The sequence below is a fragment of the Coregonus lavaretus genome (genome assembly GCF_964263955.1).
Source record: "Coregonus lavaretus genome assembly, chromosome: 4".
Taxonomy (NCBI): Eukaryota; Metazoa; Chordata; class Actinopteri; order Salmoniformes; family Salmonidae; genus Coregonus; species Coregonus lavaretus.
In genome coordinates, this window is record NC_139991.1 from 71,860,662 (window position 1) to 71,887,394 (window position 26,733).

The 26,733-nt window shown below is 44.0% G+C and overlaps 2 protein-coding genes across 3 annotated transcripts; both read right to left on the minus strand.

Moving 5' to 3' along the window:
* Positions 1 to 910: 910 nt before the first annotated feature.
* On the minus strand, positions 911 to 17,837 carry LOC311127795 (DEP domain-containing protein 1B-like). Its single transcript, XM_084159674.1, has 11 exons — positions 17,688 to 17,837; positions 7,841 to 8,106; positions 5,896 to 6,037; positions 4,595 to 4,722; positions 4,351 to 4,481; positions 4,170 to 4,217; positions 3,802 to 3,942; positions 3,303 to 3,469; positions 2,988 to 3,164; positions 2,309 to 2,494; positions 911 to 2,199 (listed from the first exon to the last, which is right to left on the minus strand). The coding sequence occupies exons 1-11, from the start codon at positions 17,733 to 17,735 to the stop codon at positions 2,035 to 2,037; spliced, it is 1,599 nt and encodes a 532-aa protein (XP_084015800.1). The 5' UTR covers positions 17,736 to 17,837; the 3' UTR covers positions 911 to 2,034.
* Positions 17,838 to 18,131: 294 nt separating this feature from the next.
* Positions 18,132 to 26,361, minus strand: LOC311128128 (very long chain fatty acid elongase 7-like). 2 transcript variants are annotated; one of them, XM_084160103.1, is made up of 8 exons: positions 26,295 to 26,361; positions 24,248 to 24,331; positions 23,714 to 23,904; positions 20,534 to 20,614; positions 20,365 to 20,421; positions 20,133 to 20,238; positions 19,872 to 20,008; positions 18,132 to 19,483 (listed from the first exon to the last, which is right to left on the minus strand). In XM_084160103.1, exons 2-8 carry the CDS (start codon positions 24,309 to 24,311, stop codon positions 19,139 to 19,141), a joined length of 981 nt encoding a protein of 326 aa, XP_084016229.1. In that variant the 5' UTR covers positions 24,312 to 24,331; positions 26,295 to 26,361; the 3' UTR covers positions 18,132 to 19,138. The 2 variants fall into 2 exon arrangements, with proteins under 2 accessions (XP_084016229.1, XP_084016230.1); XM_084160104.1 differs by lacking the exon at positions 26,295 to 26,361 and adding an exon at positions 26,190 to 26,270.
* Between the last annotated feature and the right edge of the window lie 372 nt (positions 26,362 to 26,733).

A 26,733-nucleotide genomic window follows, 5' to 3' on the forward strand; every position in this document is an offset into this window, starting at 1 on the left:
CGCAATGACTACATCAAGCTTGTGACTCTACAATCTTGTTGTGTGCAATTTGCTGTTTGTTTTGGTTGTGTTTCAGATTATTTTGAGCCCAATAGAAATGAATGGTAAATAATGTATTGTGTCATTTGAGTCACTGTTATTGTAAGTAAGAATATGTTTCTAAACACTTCTACATTAATGTGGATGCTACCATGATTACAGATAATCCTGAATTAAATCTTGAATAATGATGAGTGAGAAAGTTAAAAGAACAAACATCATACCCCCAAGACATGCTAACCTCTCACCATTACAATAGGGGAGGTTAGCATTTCTGGGGGTATGATATTTGTTCTTTTAAATTTCTCACTCATCATTATTATTCACGATTCATTCAGGACTATCCATAATCATGGTGGCATCCACTTTAATGTAGAAGTGTTTAGAAACATATTCTATGCTTACTATTTACAATAAAAGTGACTCCAAAATGACAATACATTATTTACCATTCATTTCTATTGGGCACAAAATAATCTGAAACACAACCAAAACAAACAGCAAATGCATTCAACAAATGTGTTGAGTCACAAGCTTGATATAGTCATTGCGTGCTATGAATATGGGACCAAACACTAAACCTTTGACTACTTTAATACACAAGTGAATTTGCCCCAATACTTTTGGATCCCTAAAATGGGGAGACTGAACAAAAAGTTCTGTATTTCTAAAAGGTTCACCCGATATGGATGAAAATACCCTCAAATTAAAGCAGAGGTCTGCACTTTAACCCCATAGTCATTGTATCATTTCAAATCCAAAGTGATGGAGTACAGAGCCAAAACAACAACAGAAATGGTCACCATCCCAATACTTTTGGAACTCACTGTAAATGGCCAATTGAAATGCATTAGATTATTTTATTTTTTTTATCAGTGTTCTCTTGGTGGACCATGAATTTAGCAGAAAAGACATGGGCCCCCCGAGTGGCGCAGCGGTCTAAGGCACTGCATTTCGGTGCTAGAAGCGTCACTACAGACCCGGGTTCGATCCCGGGCTGTATCACAACTGGCCGTGATCGGGAGTCCCATAAGGCAGCACACAATTTGCCCGGCGTCGTTCGGGTTAGGGGAGGGTTTGGCCCAGCGTCGTCCGGGTTAGGGGAGGGTTTGGCCCAGCGTCGTCCGGGTTAGGGGAGGGTTTGGCCCAGGGTTGTCCGGGTTAGGGGAGGGTTTGGCCCAGCGTCGTCCGGGTTAGGGGAGGGTTTGGCCCAGGGTTGTCCGGGTTAGGGGAGGGTTTGGCCCAGCGTCGTCCGGGTTAGGGGAGGGTTTGGCCCAGCGTCGTCCGGGTTAGGGGAGGGTTTGGCCCAGGGTTGTCCGGGTTAGGGGAGGGTTTGGCCCAGGGTTGTCCGGGTTAGGGGAGGGTTTGGCCCAGCGTCGTCCGGGTTAGGGGAGGGTTTGGCCGGGCGGGCTTTACTTGGCTCATTGGGCTCTAGCGACTCCTTATGGCGGGCCGGGCGCCTGCCGGCGTCAGCTGAACGGTGTTTCCTTCGACAGATTGGTGCGGCTGGCTTCCTGGTTTAGCGGGCGGGTGTTAAGAAGCGCGGTTTGGCGGGTCATGTTTCGGGGGACGCATGACTCAACCTTCGCCTCCCGAGCCCGTTGGGGAGTTGCAGCGATGAGACAAGATTGAAATTGGGGAGAAAAAATAAAATACAAAATACAACAAAAATAATATTTAAAAAACATGGCACACAAATGAGTAATTCTACCGGTAGTGACCAATTCTATAGACCTATGATCATTTCCATTCACTGTTTAAATGTTGGCTAACACAAGCTGCCCTTTATGGATTCCTAGCATCCTTCTCTTCTTAGTTTAACAGTAGTTTCTACTATAGTAAGTCAAATTGGCAACACTATTCCATACCATTGCCACTTTACCCCTGTGAATTCTATTCTCATTGACCTGCTGTGGAACATGCTCCAAACACTCCAACACCCATGTCTCCTGGCCACACTGTAGTGGTCAGACGTGCCGAGTCAGAGGTGAGAGTTTAGGCCCTAAAGCTCCAGCTCCTCTGGAAAGGCTGGAAGGGTTTCTTCAGGGTTAGGAGCATGAGCTGGGGTTTGAGCCGTGGAGCTTTCTCTGGTAGGACGGCAGCCTTGCTCTCCGCTGTTGGGAACCGCCTGCGGTAGATCTCCGGATAGGACTTCTGGAACTGAGGAACGGTAAGATGATTAGTTTACAGAGAGCGCCAGTAGGCTGGAGTTCTATCAATCCTGCCCTAGCAAAGTTAATATAGGGAAAGAGCTCTTCTTTGAGTGTACCTGCTTGAGTCTCTTCCTCTTGTCCTTGGCTGAGAGCTCAGTGTCTGCGATGAGGCCCTCCAGCAGCTCCTGCATGGGCCCCTGGGAGCTGGAGACCCTCTGCTCCTCAAACTCTGCCCTGCTGATCTGCCTGCAGTACGACGGAGACGCCAGGGAGGCGTCTGTATCTGCACCTGCATACTTTATCTGGGGGTAGAGAAAGAGAGTTTAAAAATACTTATTGTTCTGGGGTTGATAGAGGGAGAGGCTGTTAAGAATCCCCCATGTTCAATCAAAATCCATAGAGATTGAGTTGATGCAACTGGTAGGTAAACGTAAATATATCAAAGTGATCATAGTATGATGAGTTATGACATTATATAATGGTTATTCAATTATCAGTCGCATTTGAACTCAGTATATTGACACAGCTTGAGAAATCAAACAATTGCTACCTCACCAAGGGTGAAACGAAAGCACACCCTTTCACATATAAACGTACACGATTTGACCAGGGTCGTGTTCATTAGGCACCAAATGGAAAACGGGGAATAAAACAGAGGAATGATCTGGATTTGTCCCATGAGAAACGCTAATTTTCATTTTCCATTGCGTGCACTAATGAACACGACCCAAGACAGGCTGTCAGTGTACTTTCTCTGGGTTTGTAAACAGTATGCTATGACAGCGTTGGGCTGACCTGTACCCTCCTGAGGTGGGAGAGGTGATCTTCCACGTGTCTGTGCAGGCTAGACGGCACCCTGAGGACACTTTCGTGGTGCTCCATCATGAAGGTGACCAGCTTGGTGGCCAGGAGCTCGTCCAGGTCCACCTCCTCTGCAGAGCCCAGGATGCAGCGCGAGAATGTCTGCACCATCTGACCATGAACAACGAGCGGGGAGGGAAAACAGAAAAATACAGTCACTTACTATGAAGCGCTTTGAAACCTAGTGGGAAAATCCGTATAAAATGCAAGCCCTCCATAACAACAGTTCAGATGGAAAGTCGTTTGTACCAGGGTGCGTGTTGCTATGGCGTCGTTAAGCGGGGGAAGGGCGGGGTTCTGGCAGACCCTGGCCATGAGGCGGAGGAGCAGCTGGAGTCTGCGGCGGTTGGCCGGGGGCAGCAGGAGGCTGCACACCTGGAGGGCCTCCGCTGCCACTTCTTTCTGCTGCAGCAGACCTGGGGGAAGAGGTGGCTTGAGGTACACAGGACCTTCCCTGGCATTGCGTCTATCCGTCTCTCATGTGTTTCGGATCAGATTTTGTTGGACAGTTTATTACAACCCAATGGTCCACAGGTTGTTTGCCCAGTTGAAATACGGTAAGAAAAGGCTTCAGTAAAAGTTCTGTGCGGCCCTGAAGTGTTCACAGTTTGCCACATAACAGCCAAAGCGGTTCCTCTTCTACCTCACAAAGTGGCCATAGATCTAATAACAGAAATAATGCAGTGCTTCCTCTTCAGGAGTAGTGGTGTTTTCTAGTATCGTTGTTGTTAGTTGACACATTACTCACTGAGAATGTTGACAAAGACTTCATAGAGCTGGAAGGTCAACAGGGGCTCTTTGAGTCTCTGGAAGTACTCAGCCACCGTCCGCAGCACGTCACGCTCAAAGCCTGGGTACATGGGCTGCTTGGTCTCCCTACCGTTGGGCCCTAAAGAAGAGAGCGATTCAAGCCTAACTTTATGTACAAAACAAGAAGACCCAAAGCAAACATGAGCAGATGTTCAAGGAAATAGTAAAAACAATTGTCTGTTGGGTCTTGCTGTATTGGTAAGAGTACAAACTCTCCATACTGCAGCCAATTGGTAACAAGGGTGAACCCAAAGCAGATGTTTAAGGGCAAGAGGAGAGGATTATCATCAGTATAGCTTTACTCACAGTTGGCTAGGCACTTCATTGCTGATAAAACCCAATAGGGCATGTCCTCTGGTAATGCAAAACATGAGCAAATATAGGAAAAAGTTAGGCTTTTTTTTTATTTTGTATGTTTAGTTATTAATCTTATACGGTAGAGAATGGCCATGAGCAATGTTACAGAATGACTGCAAAAGTTGCATACCCGCTTTGTTCTTCAGAATGACTATTCCTGTTTTGTTGACACTGAATACATTGTGAATGATTTGCTTCGCATTCACGCGTTTGGGATCCAACACTCCATCCATTGTCTTCAGACCGAGCACTCTCTGCAAACTAGAACAGAACGTAGTATTCAACAGTTGTAAAAGGAAAAGCAGTGACACACACAGTGTTGACCAACAAGCACAAGTCCATTGATGGTATGTGGTGGACAGCTAGCTACGTACTGTGCGATTGTCATTGACTTCCAGATTTGGTCGACTTGCTTGGGGGTGATGTCACTCCTGCGTATGATCTTGCACTCGTGCACCTCTCCGATGGCTATGCTGTGTCTCTTGTTCCACATCTCTGAGTTCTGAGGAAAATCAAAACATAGAAAGCTATGACACTCATGGAACCCTCCAATACTGTGTATTGGTCCGGCTGGGTCCACCAATACGAAAAAAGTATGCACACATAACTAAGTCACTTTGGATAAAAGTGTCTGCTAAATGGCATATATTATATTATTATTATTATTAGAATAACATTTTAACATGTTTCCCCAGTTTCTAAGAGAGTGTGTGTGTGTAATAATAATTATTACATTACGTATCGTTGTGCCATCTCTAAAATTCAACAACCATAAAAAAGGTCAGTGAAAACAGCAACAGCTAACTGTAAAGATAAACAGCTGTACTGGCCCCTGGCCCCTGGCCCCTAGCCCCTGGCCTCTAGCCCCTGGCCCCTAGCCCCTAGCCTCTAGCCCCTGGCCCCTAGCCCCTGGCCCCTGGCCCCTAGCCTCTAGCCCCTGGCCCCTAGCCTCTAGCCTCTAGCCCCTAGCCTCTAGCCCCTAGCCCCTAGCCCCTAGCACCTAGCCCCTGGCCCCTAGCCTCTAGCCCCTAGCCCCTGGCCCCTAGCCCCTGGCCCCTAGCCCCTGGCCCCTAGCCCCTAGCCTCTAGCCCCTGGCCCCTAGCCCCTAGCCTCTAGCCCCTGGCCCCTAGCCCCTAGCCCCTAGCCCCTGGCCCCTAGCCCCTAGCCTCTAGCCCCTGGCCCCTAGCCTCTAGCCCCTAGCCCCTGGCCCCTAGCCCCTGGCCCCTAGCCCCTAGCCCCTGGCCCCTAGCCCCTGGCCTCTGGCCTCTGGCCTCTGGCCTCTGGCCCCTAGCCCCTAGCCCCTAGCCTCTGGCCCCTAGCCCCTGGCCCCTAGCCCCTAGCCCCTAGCCCCTGGCCCCTAGCCCCTAGCCTCTAGCCCCTAGCCTCTAGCCCCTAGCCTCTGGCCCCTAGCCCCTAGCCTCTAGCCCCTGGCCTCTAGCCCCTGGCCCCTAGCCCCTAGCCCCTGGCCCCTAGCCCCTAGCCCCTAGCCTCTGGCCCCTGGCCCCTGGCCCCTAGCCCCTGGCCCCTAGCCCCTAGCCCCTGGCCCCTAGCCCCTGGCCCCTAGCCCCTGGCCCCTAGCCCCTAGCCCCTGGCCCCTAGCCCCTGGCCCCTAGCCCCTAGCCCCTGGCCCCTGGCCCCTGGCCCCTAGCCCCTGGCCTCTCTCTGTTTCTCTCACCAGGATCAGAGGCTTCATGGGGATCTTCTCTGGCTGGGGCAGTTCCTCGTAGTCGTCCCAGCGGATGAGCCGGGGCAGGTCGCAGTTCTCTGACACTGGGGGCCGCTGAGGCAGGGGCTTCAGGGGGGATGTAGGCGGAAACCTAGGGTCACAGAGAAGAGAAGTCAGGGGTATGAACAGATGAGGACAGACCACTCTGACCGGCAGCCCTTCCACACATTCATGTACTTTTAAGGACAACAGGCCTTCAGATTTCTTTATCTAGACAGCTCAATATCTCCTTAGACCACATTAAAGCAGACAGGGTCATTGCATGTCATGTGTGCATTGGCCTTTTTTGACACATTACTTTGCCTGCCTACTTCTCTCATAGGTAGCCTAGTGGTTTAGAGCGTTGGACCAGTAAGCCGACTAGGTGAAAAAATATATACAGTGGGGAGAACAAGTATTTGATACACTGCCGATTTTGCAGGTTTTCCTACTTTTCCTACTTACAAAGCATGTAGAGGTCTGTAATTTTTATCATAGGTACACTTCAAAAATCCAGAAAATCACATTGTATGATTTTTAAGTAATTAATTTGCATTTTTTTATTGCATGACATAAGTATTTGATACATCAGAAAAGCAGAACTTAATATTTGGTACAGAAACCTTTGTTTGCAATTACAGAGATCATACGTTTCCTGTAGGTCTTGACCAGGTTTGCACACACTGCAGCAGGGATTTTGGCTCACTCCTCCATACAGACCTTCTCCAGATCCTTCAGGTTTCAGGGCTGTCGCTGGGCAATACGGACTTTCAGCTCCCTCCAAAGATTTTCTATTGGGTTCAGGTCTGGAGACTGGCTAGGCCACTCCAGGACCTTGAGATGCTTCTTACGGAGCCACTCCTTAGTTGCCCTGGCTGTGTGTTTCGGGTCGTTGTCATGCTGGAAGACCCAGCCACGACCCATCTTCAATGCTCTTACTGAGGGAAGGAGGTTGTTGGCCAAGATCTCGCGATACATGTCCCCATTCATCCTCCCCTCAATACGGTGCAGTCGTCCTGTCCCCTTTGCAGAAAAGCATCCCCAAAGAATGATGTTTCCACCTCCATGCTTCACGGTTGGGATGGTGTTCTTGGGGTTGTACTCATCCTTCTTTTTCCTCCAAACACGGCAAGTGGAGTTTAGACCAAAAAGCTCTATTTTTCTCTCATCAGACCACATGACCTTGTCCCATTCCTCCTCTGGATCATCCAGATGGTCATTGGCAAACTTCAGACGGGCCTGGACATGTGCTGGCTTGAGCAGGGGGAACTTGCATGCGCTGCAGGATTTTAATCCATGACGGCGTAGTGTGTTACTAATGGTTTTCTTTGAGACTGTGGTCCCAGCTCTCTTCAGGTCATTGACCAGGTCCTGCTGTGTAGTTCTGGGCTGATCCGTTTGATTGAGTGTGTGGACAGGTGTCTTTTATACAGGTAACGAGTTCAAACATGTGCAGTTAATACAGGTAATGAGTGGAGAACAGGAGGTCTTCTTAAAGAAAAACTAACAGGTCTGTGAGAGCCGGAATTCTTACTGGTTGGTAGGTGATCAAATACTTATGTCATGCAATAAAATGCAAATTAATTACTTAAAAATCATACAATGTGATTTTCTGGATTTTTGTTTTAGATTCCGTCTCTCACAGTTTAAGTGTACCTATGATAAAAATTACAGACCTCTACATGCTTTGTAAGTAGGAAAACCTGCAAAATCGGCAGTGTATCAAATACTTGTTCTCCCCACTGTATAATCTGTCGATGTGGCCTTGAGCAAGGCACCTAATTGCTCCTGTAAGTGGCTCTGGATAAGAACATCTGCTAAAGTACCAAAATGTAAAATGTAAATGTGCAGCAAAGTAGTCTGCCATGACAGGCAATACAGCCCAATAACAGGACGACATCATCATCATCATCACCTGTAGACTTGACCACTGTCCTCAAAGTCTTCCTTCCCATAACGGCCCTTAACATCCTCAATGACGTGGTTCTTCATGAATTTCCTGAGCAGTTGTAGGGTCTGGTACCGGGTCACCTCCGGCCCAAAGTTATGGTTCCGCTTCAGCAGCTCATGTAGCCAATCAACAGCCTCGGATCCAGTGAAGCTGTTGTCATAGCTACGGAAGTATGCCCAGTGTCTTTTCAGTGGCATGCCTCCACGGAAGAGCTTGATAGTTTCATTCCACTGCAGGACAGATGCATTCAAGAGTTTATTTAAACACATATTTAGTAAAGTGTTAATTATGTGCTGTGATGAGGAGTTACTGACTTACAGCCTAGCCTGTAAAACCACCATTTATACCACAATCTCTACTTTACATGGGGCATGTCAAATATACACTGAGGGAAAAAAGTATACTTATTTCCCTCATTAAAATGCAAATCAATTTATAACATTTTTGACATGTGTTTTTCTGGATTATTTTGTTGTTATTCTGTCTCTCACTGTTCAAATAAACCTACCATTCAAATTATAGACTGATCATTTATTTGTCAGTGGGAAAACTTACAAAATCAGCAGGGGATCAAATACTTTTTCCCCCTCACTGTAGGCCTAAATAACAAACTAAATGCATACCTAGCTACATGCAGGGGCATCATGCCCATTGAAGCTTAGGGAGCACATACTCCTCAGTTTTATACATAAAGCAGCTAGAGACAGACAGACAAGGGATGGGCAACTGGCGGCCCGTGGCAAAAAAACAATTATATTATTTTTTTTGAAACTCAGTTGGGGTTACAGTTGAGAGTTAGAATAATAGAATACACAAGGTGCAATATGGAAATGTGGTTGTGCCTCAGCAGTCACTCAATTAGCCCATGTCAGCTAAACATTTTTAGATTGATTAGTTAGTCTAGCGGCCAGCTATCTAAACTTGTAGTAAGCATGGTTGAATTTCCGACCGACGTGGGGCCCATTGATCATCGAATTATCATATTAAAAATGGCAAACATTTGCTTCCACCCTATGGCAAAATGTGTAGAGTTGCAGGAAATTAGCTGTAAACTGCTACAGTGCATTCGGAAAGTATTCAGACCCCTTGACTTTTTCTACATTTTGTTACGTTACAGCCTTATTCTAAAATTGATTAAATAGTTTTTGTTCCAGCAAACTACACACAATACCTCATAATGACAAAGCATGTGCTAATTTATAATAATTTTTTTTAAAGTATATCACATTTACATAAGTATTCAGACCCTTTACTCAGTACTTTACTCAGTACTTTGTTGAAGCACCTTTTGCAGCGATTACAGCCTTGTCTTCTTGGGTATGACGCTACAAGCTTGGCACACCTGTATTTGGGGAGTTTCTCCCATTCTTCTCTGCAGATCCTCTCAAGCTCTGTCAGGTTGGATTGGGAGCGTCGCTGCACAGCTATTTTCAGGTCTCTCCAGAGATATTCAAATCGAGTTCAAGTCCGGGCTCTAGCTGGGCCACTCAATGACATTCAGAGACTTGTCCCGAAGCCACTCCTGCATTGTCTTGGCTGTGTGCTTAGGGTTGTTGTCCTGTTGGAAGGTGAACCTTCGCCCCAGTCTGAGGTCCTGAGTGCTCTGGAGCAGGTTTTCATCAAGGATCTCTCTGTACTTTGCTCCGTTCATCTTTCCCTCCATCCTGACTAGTCTCCCAGTCCCTACCGCTGAAAAACATCCCCACAGCATGATGCTGCCACCACCATGCTTCACCATAGGGATGGTGCCAGGTTTCCTCCAGACCTGACACTTGGCATTCAGGCCAAAGAGTTCAATCTTGGTTTCATCAGACCAGAGAATCTTGTTTCTCATGGACAGCGTTCTTTAGGTGCCTTTTGGCAAACTCCAAGCGGGCTGTCATGTGCCTTTTACTGAGGAGTGGCTTCCGTCTGGCCACTCTACCATAAAGGCCTGATTGGTGGAGTGCTGCAGAGATGGGAGAACCTTCCAGAAGGACAACCATCTCCACAGAGAAACTCTGGAGCTTTGTCAAAGTAACCATCAGGTTCTTGGTCACCTCCCTGACCAAGGCCCTTCTCCCCCGATTGCTCAGTTTGGCCGGGCGGCCAGCTCTAGGAAGAGTCTTTGTGGTTCCAAACTTCTTCCATTTAAGAATGATGGAGGCCACTGTTCTTGGGGACCTTCAATGCTGCAGAAATGTTTTGGTACCCTTCCCCAGATCTGTGCCTCGACACAATCCTGTCTCGGAGCTCTGCAGACAATTCCTTCGAGCTCATGGCTTGGTTTTTGCTCTGACAAGCACTGTCAACTGTGGGACCTTATATAGATAGGATTGTGCCTTCCCAAATAATGTACAATCAATTGAATTTACCACAGGTGGACTGCAATGAAGTTGTAGAAACATCTCAAGGATGATCAATGGAAACAGGATGCACCTGAGCTCAATTTCGAGTCTCATAGCAAAGGGTCTGAATACTTATGTAAATAAGGTATATCTGGTTGTTATTTTTAATACATTTGCAAAAATGTCTAAAAACCTATTTTCGCTTTGTCCTTATGGGGTATTGTGTGTAGATTGAGATGTTTTATTTATTTAATCAATTTTAAAATAAGGCTGTAACGTAACAAAATGTGGAAAAGGGGAAGGAGTCTGAATACTTTCAGAATGCACTGTATATTTTCTCTCCACAACATGGCAAAATGAGTAGAATTGCAGCAAACTAGTTTTAAAACTGCAACCTTTTCTCTACGCCCCATGCAAAATGTGTAGAATTGCAGGAAATTAACTTTAAAACATATTTTTTTCCTCTTCGTTGTCACGAGGGGGGCCGCTAAAATGTTTTGCTCGCGGGGAGGGGGTGTATGGATGTGAGTACGCAGACCCCCTGCGGCCCCTCATCATGAGTTCCGTTTCTTTGTGGCCCCCATCCCTGATCTAGATCATGGTAATATACTGTAGCTGGCTAGATGGCTCCCCATCAAAAGAAAGCTGCATGGTGACTCTGCCTAGATGGAGGGCTCTAACGTCTAGGGCCAGTTTAAGCCTAGTTCTGGACTAAAAAGGCAATTTCAATGAGATTCTCCATTGAGCACTAGGACTAGGCTTAATCTTAGTCTGGAAAAATGGCCCATAATGTACCAGGATTTAGACTGAGATTTAGACTCATGATGGCACATCTTCAAGACCATGTGTAAAAACTATACAAATGGTAGATGAAATTAGACAAACAAGTCAAGGAAATGCATATTTTAGGTAATTCATCTATCAGGTTTTTAGAATATGGGCATTAGACTACAATTGAAATCAATCCGTGACCATGTCAATTCCCACTACTAGTTAGAAGCAAAACCATTCTTTATAGTGTTATTTCCTGTCGTCCGGGTTATTAGACTGGCAGCAATTAAAGTAATCTCCACAAAACGGTTCCTTGCCATCTGGAAATTAGGGTTAGAGATACAATTTTGTTGTTCCATTTAATTCTGTGGTCAAACATGTCAATGCAAATATGACAGTCTGCAGTCAATGGCTGTTGGCCAGAGGGTATCTTACTGTGGTAAAGTTGGTTTGAGATTCGCCAGACATTCGGACCTTCAAACTTAAATAGCTCGCGAACGATTTGAGCTGCATATCTCAGGTTAGGCTCTTTATCATAAAAAAATAAAAAAAGTTGTACAACATTGCACAGGTCTTATTTTCCCAATTCTGACCAGAGTTTCATAATCACATGGAAAATGACAATGCATTTGGTTAGGGACCGTCAACAAAGTGCATGATCACAAGATTACAATTTAAATAAATATTCAACCACGTGACTTAGCAACCTTATTTCAACTTAGTATTATTCCTTATATAGAAAGAGAGGCATGTTGCGCACCCTTAAGTTCTCATAAAACGATTCCTTCATTTAAAAAAAAAATATATATATATTTTTTTTTTTAATCACTTAAAATTAAACAGTTCCTTTAATATGTGATGTAGACACCTCAAACCAACTTTGGAATGTGCAAAGGGTAGGGACACATCATACACCCTTTGGTTTTCAATGTTCTTTTTGAATTTATTTTATCTTAATTTATTAGTTACATTTTTTACTTTGAATTTCAATAGCTCCTTGATCACATTTCAATAGACCTAGGCAACTCAAACCAACTTAGGAATGTTTGTATTATTCACAGGGTAGGGACACACATCGCACACCCTTTGGTTTATACTACAAAGCAAGTCTGCCATGACTCCCTCAGTTTCACAAAAAAATACTTTCTGCTCGGCAAAGTTGGACCGCCAGGTTTTGGGCATTCTGAATAGTATTGTGTTGAACAGTTTATCAGATTGTCACCTCTTACCTGGACTACTGCAACGCTCATCTCTATAGCCTCTGTCAACCCTCTTCAATATATTCACAATTCTGTTGCTTCAGTGCTCACTCTGAAGGGTACACCATTTTGGTGTTACCGTTATGGCTCAATCTGTTTGCAGGCATTCTGATCGGCTGGCAGGGGTAGGGCAAAAGATAGTGTTCCCCCTCCTCTGGGTCCTTACCTGACATTACAGAATAAAGTAAGGCTGCAGGCTGAAGTGTAAGATACGTTTGCAGGCTGAAGTGTAAGATACGTTTGCAGACTGTATGCAACTTCTCATCATTGTGCACATTGTCTGAATGCTATTAAACCTTTAAAAGACAGTCGCGTTCGCTCTATCCTTCGATCTTTTATTTCACACCACTGGAACCGGAAAATTCCCTATTCCGCACCAAAACTTGGGAAAACATCCACTCTCCACCAACTACATTGCGCACCTACACATCTCTCCATGTCCTGGCTCTTTCTTACCTCTCTGACATTCTGCACATCTAAATCCCGTCACTCACTCTACTCATCTGACTCCGGCTTCCTTATAACCCCCAACACCAGACTACTGGCCACTGGGGACCTTGTCTTCAGTGCCTTCAGCTCAGCTGCAGTCCTCTGAAACTCGTAACATCCATCACGCCATTTGCATATTTAAAACCAGACTCACAAACCATCTCTTCAGACACCTATGTTACCCTCCAATAATTACCCAGTCTCCCTTTATTTAACTAGGCAAGTCAGTTAAGAACAAATTCTTATTTACAATAATGGCCTACACCGGCCAAACCCGGACGACGCTGGGCCAATTGTGCGCCGCCCTATGGGACTCCCAATCACGGCCGGTTGTGATACAGCCTGGAATCGAACCAGGGGGTCTGTAGTGACGCCTCAAGCACTGAGATGCAGTGCCTTAGACCGCTGCGCCACTCGGGAGCCCAAGATGTTTTGACTAGAACCAAAACGTGATCATATTACTCCAGTGCTGGCCTGCTGGCTTCCTGTTAATAGTATGAAAATGTATGCACTCACTAACTGTAAGTCGCTCTGGATAAGAATGTCTGCTAAATGACTAAAATGTAAATGTTAAGGCTGATCTCCGTGTTTTACTGTTAACCTACAATGCATTGCATGGACTTGCTTCTACTTATCTCTGATTTGGTCCTGCCGTACATACCTACACGTACTCTACGGTCATAAGACGCAGGCCTCCTTATTGTCCCTAGAATTTTGAAGGAAACAGCTGGAGACAGGGCTTTCTCCTATAGAGCTCCTATTTTATGGAATGGTCTGCCAATCCAAGTGAGAAGCAGACTCAGTCTCAACCTTTAAGTCTTTACTGACTCATCTGTTTTGTAGGTCCTATGATTGAGTGTAGTCTGGCTCAGGGGTGCGAAGGTGAACGGCAAGGCACTGGCGAGAGGAATCACCCTTGTCGTCTCTGCCTGGCCGGCTCCCCACTCTCTCTTGGGATTCTCTGCCTCTGACCATATTACGGAGGCCGTGTCACTGGCTGGTTCACGCTCTCCCATGCCTTCCTTATGCAGGTGCATCATGTCATGCTAGGCTTTGTTTGCTACACTCAACTCCCTTGGGTGGGTTGAGTCACTGACGTGATCTTCCTTTCCGGTTTTGCGCCCCCTTAGGGCTAGTGCGGTAGGGGATATCTTCCTGGTCTATACTCGGCCTTGTCTCAGGGTAGTAAGTTAGTAGTCTGTTGAATTCCCTTGAGTGGTGTGGAGGCTGTGCTTTGATGTTTATCCTGCCTGATTGGCCCTGTCTGGGAGTAATTTTGGACAGGGCCAGTGTTGCTCGACCCCCATCCGTTTCAGTCTCAAGTATCTATGCTGCAATAGCCTATGTGCCAGGGTGATAGGGTCAGTCTGTCCTATCTGGTGTACTGTGTAATCTTAGGATAGGAGAATTTGAGGAAGCACGCCTAAGACCATACCATACACCAGATAGGATAGGAGAATTTGAGAGAGCATGCCCATCTGGTGTACTGTGTGATCTTAGGATAGGAGAATTTGAGGAAGCATGCCTAAGACCATACCATACACCAGATAGGATAGGAGAATTTGAGAGAGCATGCCCATCTGGTGTACTGTGTGATCTTAGGATAGGAGAATTTGAGAGAGCATGCCCATCTGGTGTACTGTGTGATCTTAGGATAGGAGAATTTGAGAGAGCATGCCCATCTGGTGTACTGATCCTCCTCCATCTCTCTGTTTCTCCTTATGTTTCCCTTGCCGGAGGACCTGAGCCCAGGACTATGCCTCAGGAAACATGGAATAAAGTAAGAAATAAAAGACGCATAACAAATTGATAATAAAAATGTGATAGATAGTAATAAGCAACGCCTTCTATTAAAGAGATACACCGTTCACATAAGACAAAAAATACAAATATGAAACGTTGCAACTCACTGGGTGAACAAAGCAAAGGAGGTCCTCTTTCACTTTAGAAAGAAGGCTGATTTCGTTACCTCAGCTGACCCTCAATTGAGAACAGGTAGAGAGGTTCAGCAGTTTCAATTACTTAGGGACTATTACAGACAGAAGCCTCAACTTCCTCTGAAAACACAGTACATTTTACATTTACCTGCTATGGAGACTGAAGCGCCTCGACGTAGTTCCCACAATCCTGCGGAGCTATTGCACATGCCACCTGTTACATCAAGCTGAGGAAGGAAGCCAGTCTGAGAGCAGCAGTGCTCACACAGGCAAGGAAAAAGGCAACACAAAGAGCATGGGACTCAATTCACAATCAGTGTGGTTTCTTCCAGAATCTGCCCTCTGGTCTAAGATACGGTACGTACACCAAAATGTATGACCAACTGAGGCAGGGGCAGCTTCATTCCCACTGCAATCCGGCTGCTCAATTATAAATTTCCATAGATCCTTGGTCTAAAGTAAAAAATGTAACTACTGAATGAAATTATTTTTCTGAACACCAAAGGATGTGCAACATGCCTCTACGTAAGGAATAACGGACAGTGAAGTTGCTAAGTCACGTGGTTGAAGTTTAAAATATTTATATTAAAAATTGTCTAAGTCAGTGTTTCCCCAAACTCGGTCCTCAGGACCCCAAAAGGGTACACGTTTTGTTTTTTGGCCTAGCACTACACAGCTCATTCAAAGAAATTAAAGCTTGATGATGAGTTAATTATTTGAATCAGCTGTGTTGTGCTAGGGCAAAAACCAAAACGTGCACCCCTTGGGGTCCCGAGGACCAAGTTTGGGAAACACTGGTCTAAGTGCTTTTTGGGAAAACCAAAGGGTGTGCAATGTATCCCTCCCCTTTCAACAAATACAAAGTTGGTTTGAGGTGCCTACGTCATGTTCGAAGAGCTATGGATTTTCAAGTGATTATTTTCAATATACAGTGCCTTCAGAAAGTAAGTGCCTTCAGAAAGTATTCACACCCATTTACTTTTTCCACATTTTGTGTTACTGCCTGAATTTAAAATGGATTAAATTCAGTGTGTGTCACTACTAACTGTAAGTCGCTCTGGATAAGAGCGTCTGCTAATATGACTAAAATGTAAAAAAATGGTCTACCCACAATACCCCATAATGTCAAAGTGTAAATATGTTTTGGGATTTTTTTTACAAATTAATTAAAAATGAGAAAGTCTGTACAGGATAAAAAAATATTCCCAAAATGTGCATCCGGTTTGCAATAAGGCACTAAAGTAAAACTGGCAAAAATGTAGCAAAGAAATTAACTATGTCCTGAACACAAAGTTTTATGTTTGGGGCAAATCCAACACATCACTGAGTACCACTTCATATTTTCAAGCATGGTGGTGGCTGCATCATGTTATGGGTATCCTTGTCATCGGCAAGGGAGTTTGTTTTGTATAAAAATAAACTGAATAGAGCTAAGCACAGGCAAAATCCTAGAGGAAAACCTGGTTCAGTCTGCTTTCCAACAGACACTGGGAGACAAAAATCACCTTTCAGCAGGACAACCTAAAACACAAGGCCAAATATACAGTGGAGTTGCTTACCAAGACGACATTGAATGTTCCAGAGTGGCCTAGTTACAGTTGACGTAAACCGGCTTGAAAATCTAAGTTCCCTGTAGCTCAGTTGGTAGAGCATGGCGCTTGCAACGCCAGGGTTGTGGGTTCGTTTCCCACGGGGGGCCAGTATGAAAATGTATGCACTCACTAACTGTATAAGAGCGTCTGCTAAATGACTAAAATGTAAATGTAAAATGGCTGTCTAGCAATGATCCACAACCAACTTGACAGAGCATGAAACATTTTTTAAATAATCTGCTAATATTGTACAATCCAGGTGTGTAAAGCTCTTAGAGAGTTACCCAGAGAGATTCACAGCTGTAATCGCTGCCAAAAGGTGATACTAACATGTATTGACTCAGGGGTATGATTACTTATGTAAATGAGATTTCTAGATTTCATTTAATATATTTTCAAAAATTGCTAAACACATGTTCACACTGTCATTATGGGGTATTGTATGTAGATGGGTGAGAAAAAATATCAATTGAATCCATGATGTAACAAAATGTGGAATAAGTCAAGGGGTATGAATACATTGAAGGCACTGTATATTTTAAAAATGTAGGAATCGTTTGAGAAGTAAAGGGTGTGCAACATGCCTCTATATAAGGAATACTACAAAGTTGAAATTAGGTTGCTAAGTCACATTGTTGAAGAGCTATTGTCATTTTAAAGTTTCAAATATTTATATAAAATCATGTAAGCACTTTTTGGGAAAACAAAAGGGTGATCAATGTGTTTGCCTACCCTGTGAACATTCCAAAGTTGGGTTGAGGTGTCTAGGTCACATGGTCAAGGAGTTATTGAATTTTAAGTGATTTTTAATAAATGTACATTTAAAATGTAGGAATAATTTTAGGAGCGATCTAAAGGATGTGCAACATGCCTCTATAGAAGGTATAATACAAAGTTTAAATGAGGTTGCTAAGTAACATGGTTAAAGCTATTGACATTTTTATATTGTGATCATGTACTTTGTTGACGGTCCCTAACTAGTTGCATTGACCGTGTGCCAGGCTGCCTACACCTTTGCCGTGTGATTATGAAACTCCGGTCGGGGAATCGGGAAAGTAAGACCTGTGCAAAGTTCTACACATTTTTTCCTTCACAAAGAGCCTAACCTGAAGTACTGTCTGGCGAAGATACAAACTTTACCACGGTGAGAAACCTTGCCAGACAGAGCGCACTGCCACTGCACTGGACAGCGCCGGAACATTCCTTCAAAGCTAGCCAGCCAGCCAAGAGCCATCCCAATACCTAGTTAGCATTAGCCAAAAAACAGTATCTTCTCCGATTAAAACGGGGGGGGGGGGGGGGGGGAGGAAAAAAAAATTCTTACAACATAACCAACAAGTAATTTGGCAAATTAACGTTAGCTATGGAAATGACCACAAAACTAGCTAGCAAACATTGCATTACCAGCACTGCCATTGGACGTAAAAGAAACTCACCAACTTTGTTGCCCTGTACGGACCCGGTCCGATCATTTTGCCCTCCATTCTGGTCTAATAAGACACACAAAAGTTGCACAGCTTTCATAAGCGAGGTTTTACAAATATTATTGCAGACTGTTGTTACTGCTGAAAACATAACATGCCAATGAGAAGCGAGCCTAGCTACGCCTCGCTGACCAACTTTGAATCTTGAGCGTCACATCTGAGCAATGCGATTGGAGCAGAGACAAGAGAGCCCGGTCACATGATACGATGTCCAAATATGGACAAAGTTGCTACTTTGTAGCAGAGCACATACTGTTGCTTGGCAATGTATTTGTAAAAAGGTAACAATTTACGGACACGGACGACTAAACTTGCCCGAGTTAAGATAGCAGAAAATATTGTGTAGTCTAGTATATTTCCATATAAAAACGTAAAAGATTAGGTGGGCAATATATGTAGGTGAAAATAATTTATTTTAACATAAAAAGCAGATTGTTCTTTTGTACAATATTGTAGCGACCTCGTCAACAGGTTTGGACCTCTTGGCGTAATGGTTAAGGTGTTGGCTTGACAGTTGCGGGACCTGGATTCGAGTCCTGGTCGGGGCCACCCACCCGAATTCGCTACAATAGAGTAGCTTAAAATACACAGTATTTGTTATTGACTGCAGTAGTAAAATAATCGCTTTCATTCAGACAAGATTGTTTTGTTCTCATTCACCATGGGCACAAAGGAAAATGTCAATTTTTGCCCAGCTCCTTCAATAACACTAAAAAGCCTTGACAGTCTTCACATAGCCTACTGTACATTTTACCTTGAAACGGCAACATAAAAAAGACAAACGTATATACATTGTGAACATTAAAACACAAAAGACATCAAGTATGATCCCTTGGCATACTATAAGCCATAAAGCATTTCAGTGCATTTCGCCTACTACAAATCTGAGCTTTAAGGGCTGACTGTCATATGAAAAGACTAAAGCTCAATTCATTGAAATGTTTGACACTGATTTCAGGGCTTCAGGTTCTACCAGAACAGCTCTGTAAGACCATTCATATGCTCTGTTTGCACCAGACATTTCAAGCATCATTGCCTTGTTTAAAACAATATTCAAAAGCCTGTTCCCAGGCACGTTATATTGCAGCACAAAAGCTATTTCCAGTTGTAACAACTGAAAAAAAAAATGGTATGTACAGTGTTCCCTTTAACTACATTTCTGAATAAAAGTGATGTCCATATCGCAGCACATACTCAACCACCTATAGTCAAACAGAACATATGTTTCTATTCAATAACAGTGATAAGACAGCAAAGTTGTAAGCACACCAAATAAAAGTTGGGACCAATTAAAAACAGGGACTACGCTCTGAAATGGTGGAAGTATAAAAAGGACACTTGGATGTAAAATACACTGTAACTTGGTAGTGGAGCTCGTCAACTAAAACCTGATGCTGCAGCGTTTACTCTTCCTTTTTGTGAACGACGTTGCCACGGTGAACGCCGTTTGCGACCCTGTTGGTTGTGCCATAGGAGATGCCGTTGGTTGCCGCCTTGGCGACCCCATTGCCATGGTGAATCCCATTGGCATGGTGAGCACCGTTGGCATTCTGGAGAGCCTTGCTGTTCTGCGTGACCTTGGGCAGCCTCTTTCCCTTTGTGTATGCGTGGTACCAGAAGTTGAGGAAGAGAACCAGGAAGATCAGCCCGTAGAGACCAACAATGTAGAGAAGGACCGGGAACTTGTAGGGGCAGTCCTTCATGAAGACGAACTGGCCAATGTGGACAGTCACCATCACAAACTGAACCTAGAGAAATAGAAAACATGATTAAGATACATTATATGGTGACTAAACCACTACAATGCAGATGTACAGGTCTTAAAGGGGGCAGCATTGAAGAAACCATTTTAAAGTACAAATTTGGACGTTTCAACAAGCTTTGTTTCTTAAATTGTTAATCCTAAATCAGGGCTTGAGCTCACCACAGCAGAGTACCTGCACCTCAAATGTTCTACTGCTTGAGCTCCTGTTCCTGTTATAGAATATTAGCTCAAACGTATTGTGGAGCTCCTGCATTTAACTATAAAAACAGTCCCGGCACCCAAAATGAGTACCGGCACCTATTTCAGTCTAAGTCAAGCACTGTCCTCAATACGATTAATGAACACGGCACACTTTAGAAGTATTAACATACCAGCTGGATGGTAGTCATGTATTTCTTCCACCACAGGTACTTCTGATAGGCAGGTCCCATTGCGCACACAGCATAGTAGGAGTACATAAGGACGTGGACACAGCAGTTCAACATGGCATGGAAGGTTCCCATACCACCTGGTTCAAAAAAATTAACATTGTATGATTCCAAATGGCAACAGATGAAGTTGCATAATGTTGGGTAATTACCAACTCAGATTCAAATAGATTCACAAGTTCCATTTCAAGTCTATTGCTCTACCTGCTGAAAACTTGACTCCAAACCACCAGGTGAAGGGCATGATGGAGTGATGAAAGACATGAAGGAATGTCACCTGGCTGGTCTTTTTGCGGAGGACGAAGAAGATCTGAGAAGAAAATAACAGGGTTTTAGACCGTCTTTCATATAATGCTCTAGTAACAGCATGTTTAAGTCATAAAAATGTTCTACTTGACTACAGTTGTACAACTAAACAGGATAGAACAGTACTTACTGTGTCCAACATTTCAATAAACTTTGAAAAGTAGTACAGCCAGCAGGTCCATGCCATCTGAGGGGGTAACAGTCAAACATTAGCCTCTGTCCACCGAATTCAGAGATACAGGAGTATTCACATTCATATTCAAAGAGCATGTTGCTAGCGCAATGGGAATGTAGCTTACCCGGACAGCCAGAGGATCGCTGGAGTAGTCAACAAGGTCACAGCGGTAGGAGTAACCATTAGCCCAACCAGACATCAGATACTAACACAAACAAGTTAAGGTTAGTTAAACATTGGAAAACCCATGTGAGAAAAGACCAGACATCCCACTTTTCAAAGCACCTAATGAAAAAGTCACTCTGGTGTTATTGCAAGTAACCACCAGCATATAGCAGCGTAGTAGTACAAATAAACCCATTCTATTTCTCATGAGAGAAGACTTTAAAAAAGGCCCAGTACAGTCAAAAACGTGATTTCCTGTGTGTATGCATCTCTCCACACAGTAGGCAGGTTTCCATTGACCCAGGTTTATTCGCAAATAAATAGCATTTTCTACAGGCCGACAACACTTATCCGTTCGACAGGGGGTGGATTTTTCTTTTTGTCTAACCTTTGTTACCACAAATGATGAAAGGGTGTTTTTCAAATAAATGATTGCCAAATAATTTTGAAGGTACACGATGTCATCACGTAACTAAACTCAGCAAAAAGAGAAACGTCCCTTTTTCAGGACCCTGTCTTTCAAAGAAAATTCGTAAAAATCCAAATAATTTCACAGATCATTGTAAAGGGTTTAAACACTGTTTCCCATGCTTGTTCAATTAACCATAAACAATTAATGAACATGAGCCTGTGGAACGGTCGTTAAGACACTAACAGCTTACAGACGGTAGGCAATTATGGTCACAGTTATGAAAACTTAGGACACTAAAAAAGACCCGTCTACTGACTCTGAAAAACACCAAAAGAAAGATGCCCAGGGTCCCTGCTCATCTGCGTAAACGTGCCTTAAATTGCAATGTCCGTACTGTGAGATGCCTAAGACAGCGCTACAGGGAGACAGGATGGACAGCTGATCGTCCTCGCAGTGGCAGACCACATGTAACACCTGCACAGGATCGGTACATCCGAACATCACACTTGCGGGACAGGTACAGGATGGCAACAACAACTGCCCGAGTTACACCAGGAACGCACAATCCCTCCATCAGTGCTCAGACTGTCCACAATGGGCTGGGAGAGGATGGACTGAGGGCTTGTAGGCCTGTTGTAAGGCAGGTCCTCACCAGACATCACCGGCAATGTCGCCTAAGGGCACAAACCCACCGTCGCTGGACCAGACAGGACTGGCAAAAAGTGCTCTTCATTGACGAGTCGCGGTTTTGTCTCACCAGGGGTGATAGTCGGAGTCGCGTTTATCATCAAAGGAATGAGCGTTACACCGAGGCCTGTACTCTGGAGTGGGATCAATTTGGAGGTGGAGGGTCCGTCATGGTCTGGGGCGGTGTGTCACAGCATCATCGGACTGAGCTTGTCATTGCAGGCAATCTCAACGCTGTGCGTTACAGGGAAGACATATCCTCCCTCATGTGGTACCCTTCCTGCAGGCTCATCCTGACATGACCCTCCAGCATGACAATGCCACCAGTCATACTGCTCGTTCTGTGCGTGATTTCCTGCAAAACAGGAATGTCAGTGTTCTGCAATGGCCAGCGAAGAGCCCGGCTCTCAATCCCATTGAGCACGTCTGGGACCTGTTGGATCGGAGGGTGAGGGCTAGGGCCATTCCCCCCCAGAAATGTCTGGGAACTTGCAGATGCCTTGGTGGAAGAGTGGGGTAACATCTCACAGCAAGAACTGGCAAATCTGGTACAGTCCATGAGGAGATGCACTGCAGTACTTAATGCAGCCGGTGGCCACACCAGATACTGACTGTTACTTTTGATTTTGACCCCCCCCCCCCCCCCCCCCCTTTGTTCAGGGACACATTATTCAATTTCTGTTAGTAACATGTCTGTGGAACTTCTTCAGTTTATGTCTCAGTTGTTGAATCTTGTTATGTTCATACAAATATTTACACGTTAAGTTTGCTGAAAATAAACGCAGTTGACAGTGAGAGGACGTTTTTTTTTTTTTGCTGAGTTTATAAGCTCCACTCCACATTCAATTCTAAAATGCCTAATTCTTGCATAATCAAAAAAAATTCCCCCCACTATAAAAATGGTTTCTTTGCAGGACAAAGATTGTCCTGACGTTCAAAATGCCTGAATTGCGTCACCTTGCTTTTCTGGTTGGCTGGCAAGTTTCACCATCCAATTATTTCATATCTACAGGAGTGCAAGAGTGCATGGGCACTAGATCCGTGGCACATGAGAATTATTAGAATATGGCAAATAGTCAATTAATGCACTCTTAATGGGAGAGAGGAGAAGAGAGGAAAAAACGTCCATCCAACAGTCTTGAGCTTATTGCAGATCCTTTTTTAAGGCGTCCACATGCCAAGAACCCGGTGGCCACTCTGCCAGAGCTCGTCTGTGGAGATGGGAGAACCTTCCAGAAGAACTACCATCTCTGCAGCACTCCACCAATCAGGCCACGTGGCGTGGTTACACGTGGTCTGCGGTTGTAAGGCCGGTGGGGCGTACTGCCAAATTCTCTAAAATGACTTGAGGCGGCTTATTGTAGAGAAATTAACATTAAATTATCTGGCAACAGCTCTGGTGGACATTCCTGCAGTCAGCATGCCAATTGCACACTCCCTCAACTTGAGACATCTGTAGCATTGTGTTGTGTGACCAAACTGCACATTTTGGCCTTTTGTCCCCAGCACAAAGTGCACCTGTGTAATGATCATGCCGTTTAATCAGCTTCTTGATATGTCACACCTGTCAGGTGGATGATAATCTTGGCAAAGTAAAAATATTCTCTAACAGGGATGTAAACAAATTTGTGCACAACATTTGAGAGAAATAAGCTTTTTGTGCATATGGAAAAATTCTGGGATCTTTCATTTCATCTCATGAAACATGGGCCCAACACTTTACATGTTGAGTTTATATATATATATTTTTTAGTATAGTTAATATACCACTAAGAAAGAGTGCCAAACCTCTGCCAATAACAGCTAGTTTTCAGTTTCAACCTCTCCACTCAAGACTACTCCTTGACAGTCCTAGCAAAATTATTGCAAAATTGCTCTTTGCTAAGCTGTTCATTTATTTTTGACCATTTTAATTGAAAACAATCACAGTAAGGTACTTAATTGTTACCCAGAAATGATTTGATATTGAGATAAAAACAGCTGCATTGGACCTTTAAGTGTAAAGTTATGGTGGCCAGTAGATTTCTGAAGTGCACCCACCTCATAGATCATGTAGATGGAGAAGCCCACTATGCTGAAATTGTAGACGACCATGGTGTTCTTGAGGTCAAAGGGTTTGCGGTTCTCCATCAGCCGAGGGCCCAGCGTCGTGACAAAGTAGATGTAGGTTATGACGATGAGAGTCTGGGGGAACGGCGATGCCATTAGGGGCCAGTCCTCTGTCCTGGGATCTGAGTGGACAAAATAAAACATTACTCCTGAGTGTAATGTGACAAGCCAGGGATCCTGTTCAAAAACGTCAAGTAATCACTAATCTGACATAACAGGACAGGTGTAATGTAATGAGCCCATGCCCGACACCCATCCAATTGTGTTTGATCAGTCAATGCCTCAAGGAAGGGCAGGAAAGAGTTTGAATGGATGGGGCAAGAAAAAAAATCTAAAATATCTTAATTTCCACAGTCTTAGATATCCCTAGTAAACACTATACCTGAACTGATAATTGTATCCACTTTCTACATCAATAAATATTTGCATAACGCCCTTTCGAAATGACAACTTGTGTAGACTTACCAGCCTGTTTAAGCCATTCATCATAGAGCAAGACTACTCTGGAGGGCAGCGAGTCGAAAGCCATTACTGTTCTTGTTGCACCTCCTATAAAAGAAATGGGCTACAATTCAGAAGTGCAATCCCAAAAGTCAGAGCCCCATATCAGTTCACAGAATAGGCATTTACAGCAAAGTAATATGCACAATTGAAATACAATAATACAAGCTTTTTAAAGATGGAATCCGCAGTAGGGAAAACGGCGCCACTGTTCGCCCTACGGACGTTATAGTTTTGTTGACCAAGCGGAGGTTTGGAGCAGCGGCAATTAATTTTTTTAAGCAGTACATATTGCTGTTCTATCGCGCGTACAATTATGTCCGAGATGAAAAAACTGTTTGGATTCCAGCTTTAAAAGTCATGTTCCAGTAAACGGTTAGATGACCCTTACCATGAAAAAAAAAAAAAAAAAAAGGAATTCTGAGTCGACTGTGATAATTTGGATGCATCAATTGAAGAATAACATCAGTGTACTGCAGTTACACTGCAAAATTACTGCAGTAAATTCTCTTTTGGACAGTATTTGCAGAATACTTCAGTTATACTGCACTCTGGCTGCAATCTTTTCGTAAGGGGAGTTCTTGGTATTCTTTGAAACAATGTGGATGAGTCAAATTCCAACCCCAGACATTCTCCTATGGCCCTCAAATGCAACTTTGGACCTCAGCAAGTTCCACTGCGTTTTTTCATTGTGGCCCTCTTATCAGTGACTGATTTAGACCTGGGACACCAGGTGGGTGCAATTAATTATCAGGTAGAACAGAAAACCAGCAGGATCCGGACCTCGTAGGGTAAAAGTTGAATACCCCGGTCCTATGGTTTACCCAATTAGGTTACAAGTCAAGTCAGCTTTACAGATGGGACAATAGAAAAATGTGATCATTCCAATAGCTACAAAGGTTATCAGTGAAGCATATACTGTTAATCAGCATTGTCATTACACACTCCAAATAACATTCACATTTTACCTTTAAAAATTACTCTACATATCTACCCAGACAACCAAAGAATGCTATCTATGCCTGGGCCCAAACTCAGAATGCATTTAAAATGAGTGCCAGTTTATCCTATAGGGTGGTGCATATTCACCAGGTTTGTTGACAGACTTCCCCTAACGTTTACACAAGGTTGGTCCATCATGTAACCCAGCCTGGTCTCAGAACATTTCGTATTATTCTGTACGTAAATCCGAGACACTCCTTTTAGTGTGATATGTTATGTTTGGTATGGTTACATAAGACATGTTACTTAGGACGGCTCATAGTAATGTCTGGAACAGAGTCAATGGAATGTTATCAAATACATCAAAGACGTGGTTTCCATGTGGTTGATACCACTCCATTGACTCCATTCCTGCCATTATTATGAGCCGTCCTCCCCTAAGCAGCCTCCACTGGTGGGTTTATAATGAAAACGTCTAGCAACCCAAAGGTTGCGAGTTCGAATCTCATCACGGACAACTTCAGCATTTTAGAAACTTTTTAACTAGTTAGCTAACCCTTCCCCTAACCTTGTAACCCAACTCCTAACCTTAAAATCTATTCTAGCTAACGTTAGAATAATACGAAATGCTCTGAGACCAGGTTGCATAACCACCACAGTGTCATACTCTAGGCTGGGAATGTGTCAATTAGTTTAAAGAGGGTTCTCCATTACAAGCAGGTTGTTTACTTAGAACACAAAATACCACGCCATCGGGGGAAATCTCTGAACCACATTAGGCTAATCAGAATATGTACGTTTGGGTTAATTACTTAAATTGTCAAAGTTAGACTAAACAACTAAAATTGGTAGACAAAAAGAACTATGTTTATCTAGAGAAGTGGAAAAATGTTAAGGAAGAATTAGTCTAATATTTCATTAGGCTAAACTTTAACGCGCAGGTAAAGATGTTATTTACGCCTACCTCTTTGTACTGGAACTTTAAAAGTTAACTGAAAAGTGAATCGCCTAAAATGTGGCAAAACCGGTAAAACTCAAAGCTGAAGAGAAATGAGTGAGACCAAATAACCTGTGACAATGGCGTTTCCCTTTCCTCTTCTATCTGGTACACACCTGTCGCTCTTCAGCCTGTCTCGAATGTCTGGCCTGTTGGTGATGCACGGTACTTATCCACTCACGGCAGGTGTCTCCTCCCACGTTTTGGCTCCGGACGAAACTTCTCCAACAATGCCCGAAACTATGCCACTGCGCTGATTGGTGCTTTCTGTTTTGACGAAGTTCCAAGACAATCGCATAGGTAATGAAACATGATACGCAGTGTGTAAATAGATCAAATACAATTGTAAGAAATGTAAAAATTAAAATAAAATAAAAAGGTAAATAGTAACACAAAATAACGAGGCTATATACAAGGAGTACCGGTACGGAGTCAATGTGCACGGGTACGAGGTAGTTGAGATAATATGTAGATGTAGGTAGGGGTAAAAGTACAATCAGGAAACATAATA

Excerpts from the sequence above, each read along its gene's own strand:
- LOC311127795 (XM_084159674.1), bottom strand. The coding sequence starts at position 17,735 with ATGGAGGGCAAAATGATCGGACCGGGTCCGTACAGGGCAACAAAGTTG. Across the intron at positions 4,482-4,594 it reads AAGTCAATGACAATCGCACA|TTTGCAGAGAGTGCTCGGTC; the intron begins GTACGTAGCTAG and ends GTTCTGTTCTAG. Across the intron at positions 2,495-2,987 it reads CCCACCTCAGGAGGGTACAG|ATAAAGTATGCAGGTGCAGA; the intron begins GTCAGCCCAACG and ends CTCTACCCCCAG.
- LOC311128128 (XM_084160103.1), bottom strand. The coding sequence starts at position 24,311 with ATGGCTTTCGACTCGCTGCCCTCCAGAGTAGTCTTGCTCTATGATGAA. Across the intron at positions 23,905-24,247 it reads TGAATGGCTTAAACAGGCTG|ATCCCAGGACAGAGGACTGG; the intron begins GTAAGTCTACAC and ends TTGTCCACTCAG. Across the intron at positions 20,239-20,364 it reads TTATTGAAATGTTGGACACA|ATCTTCTTCGTCCTCCGCAA; the intron begins GTAAGTACTGTT and ends TTTTCTTCTCAG.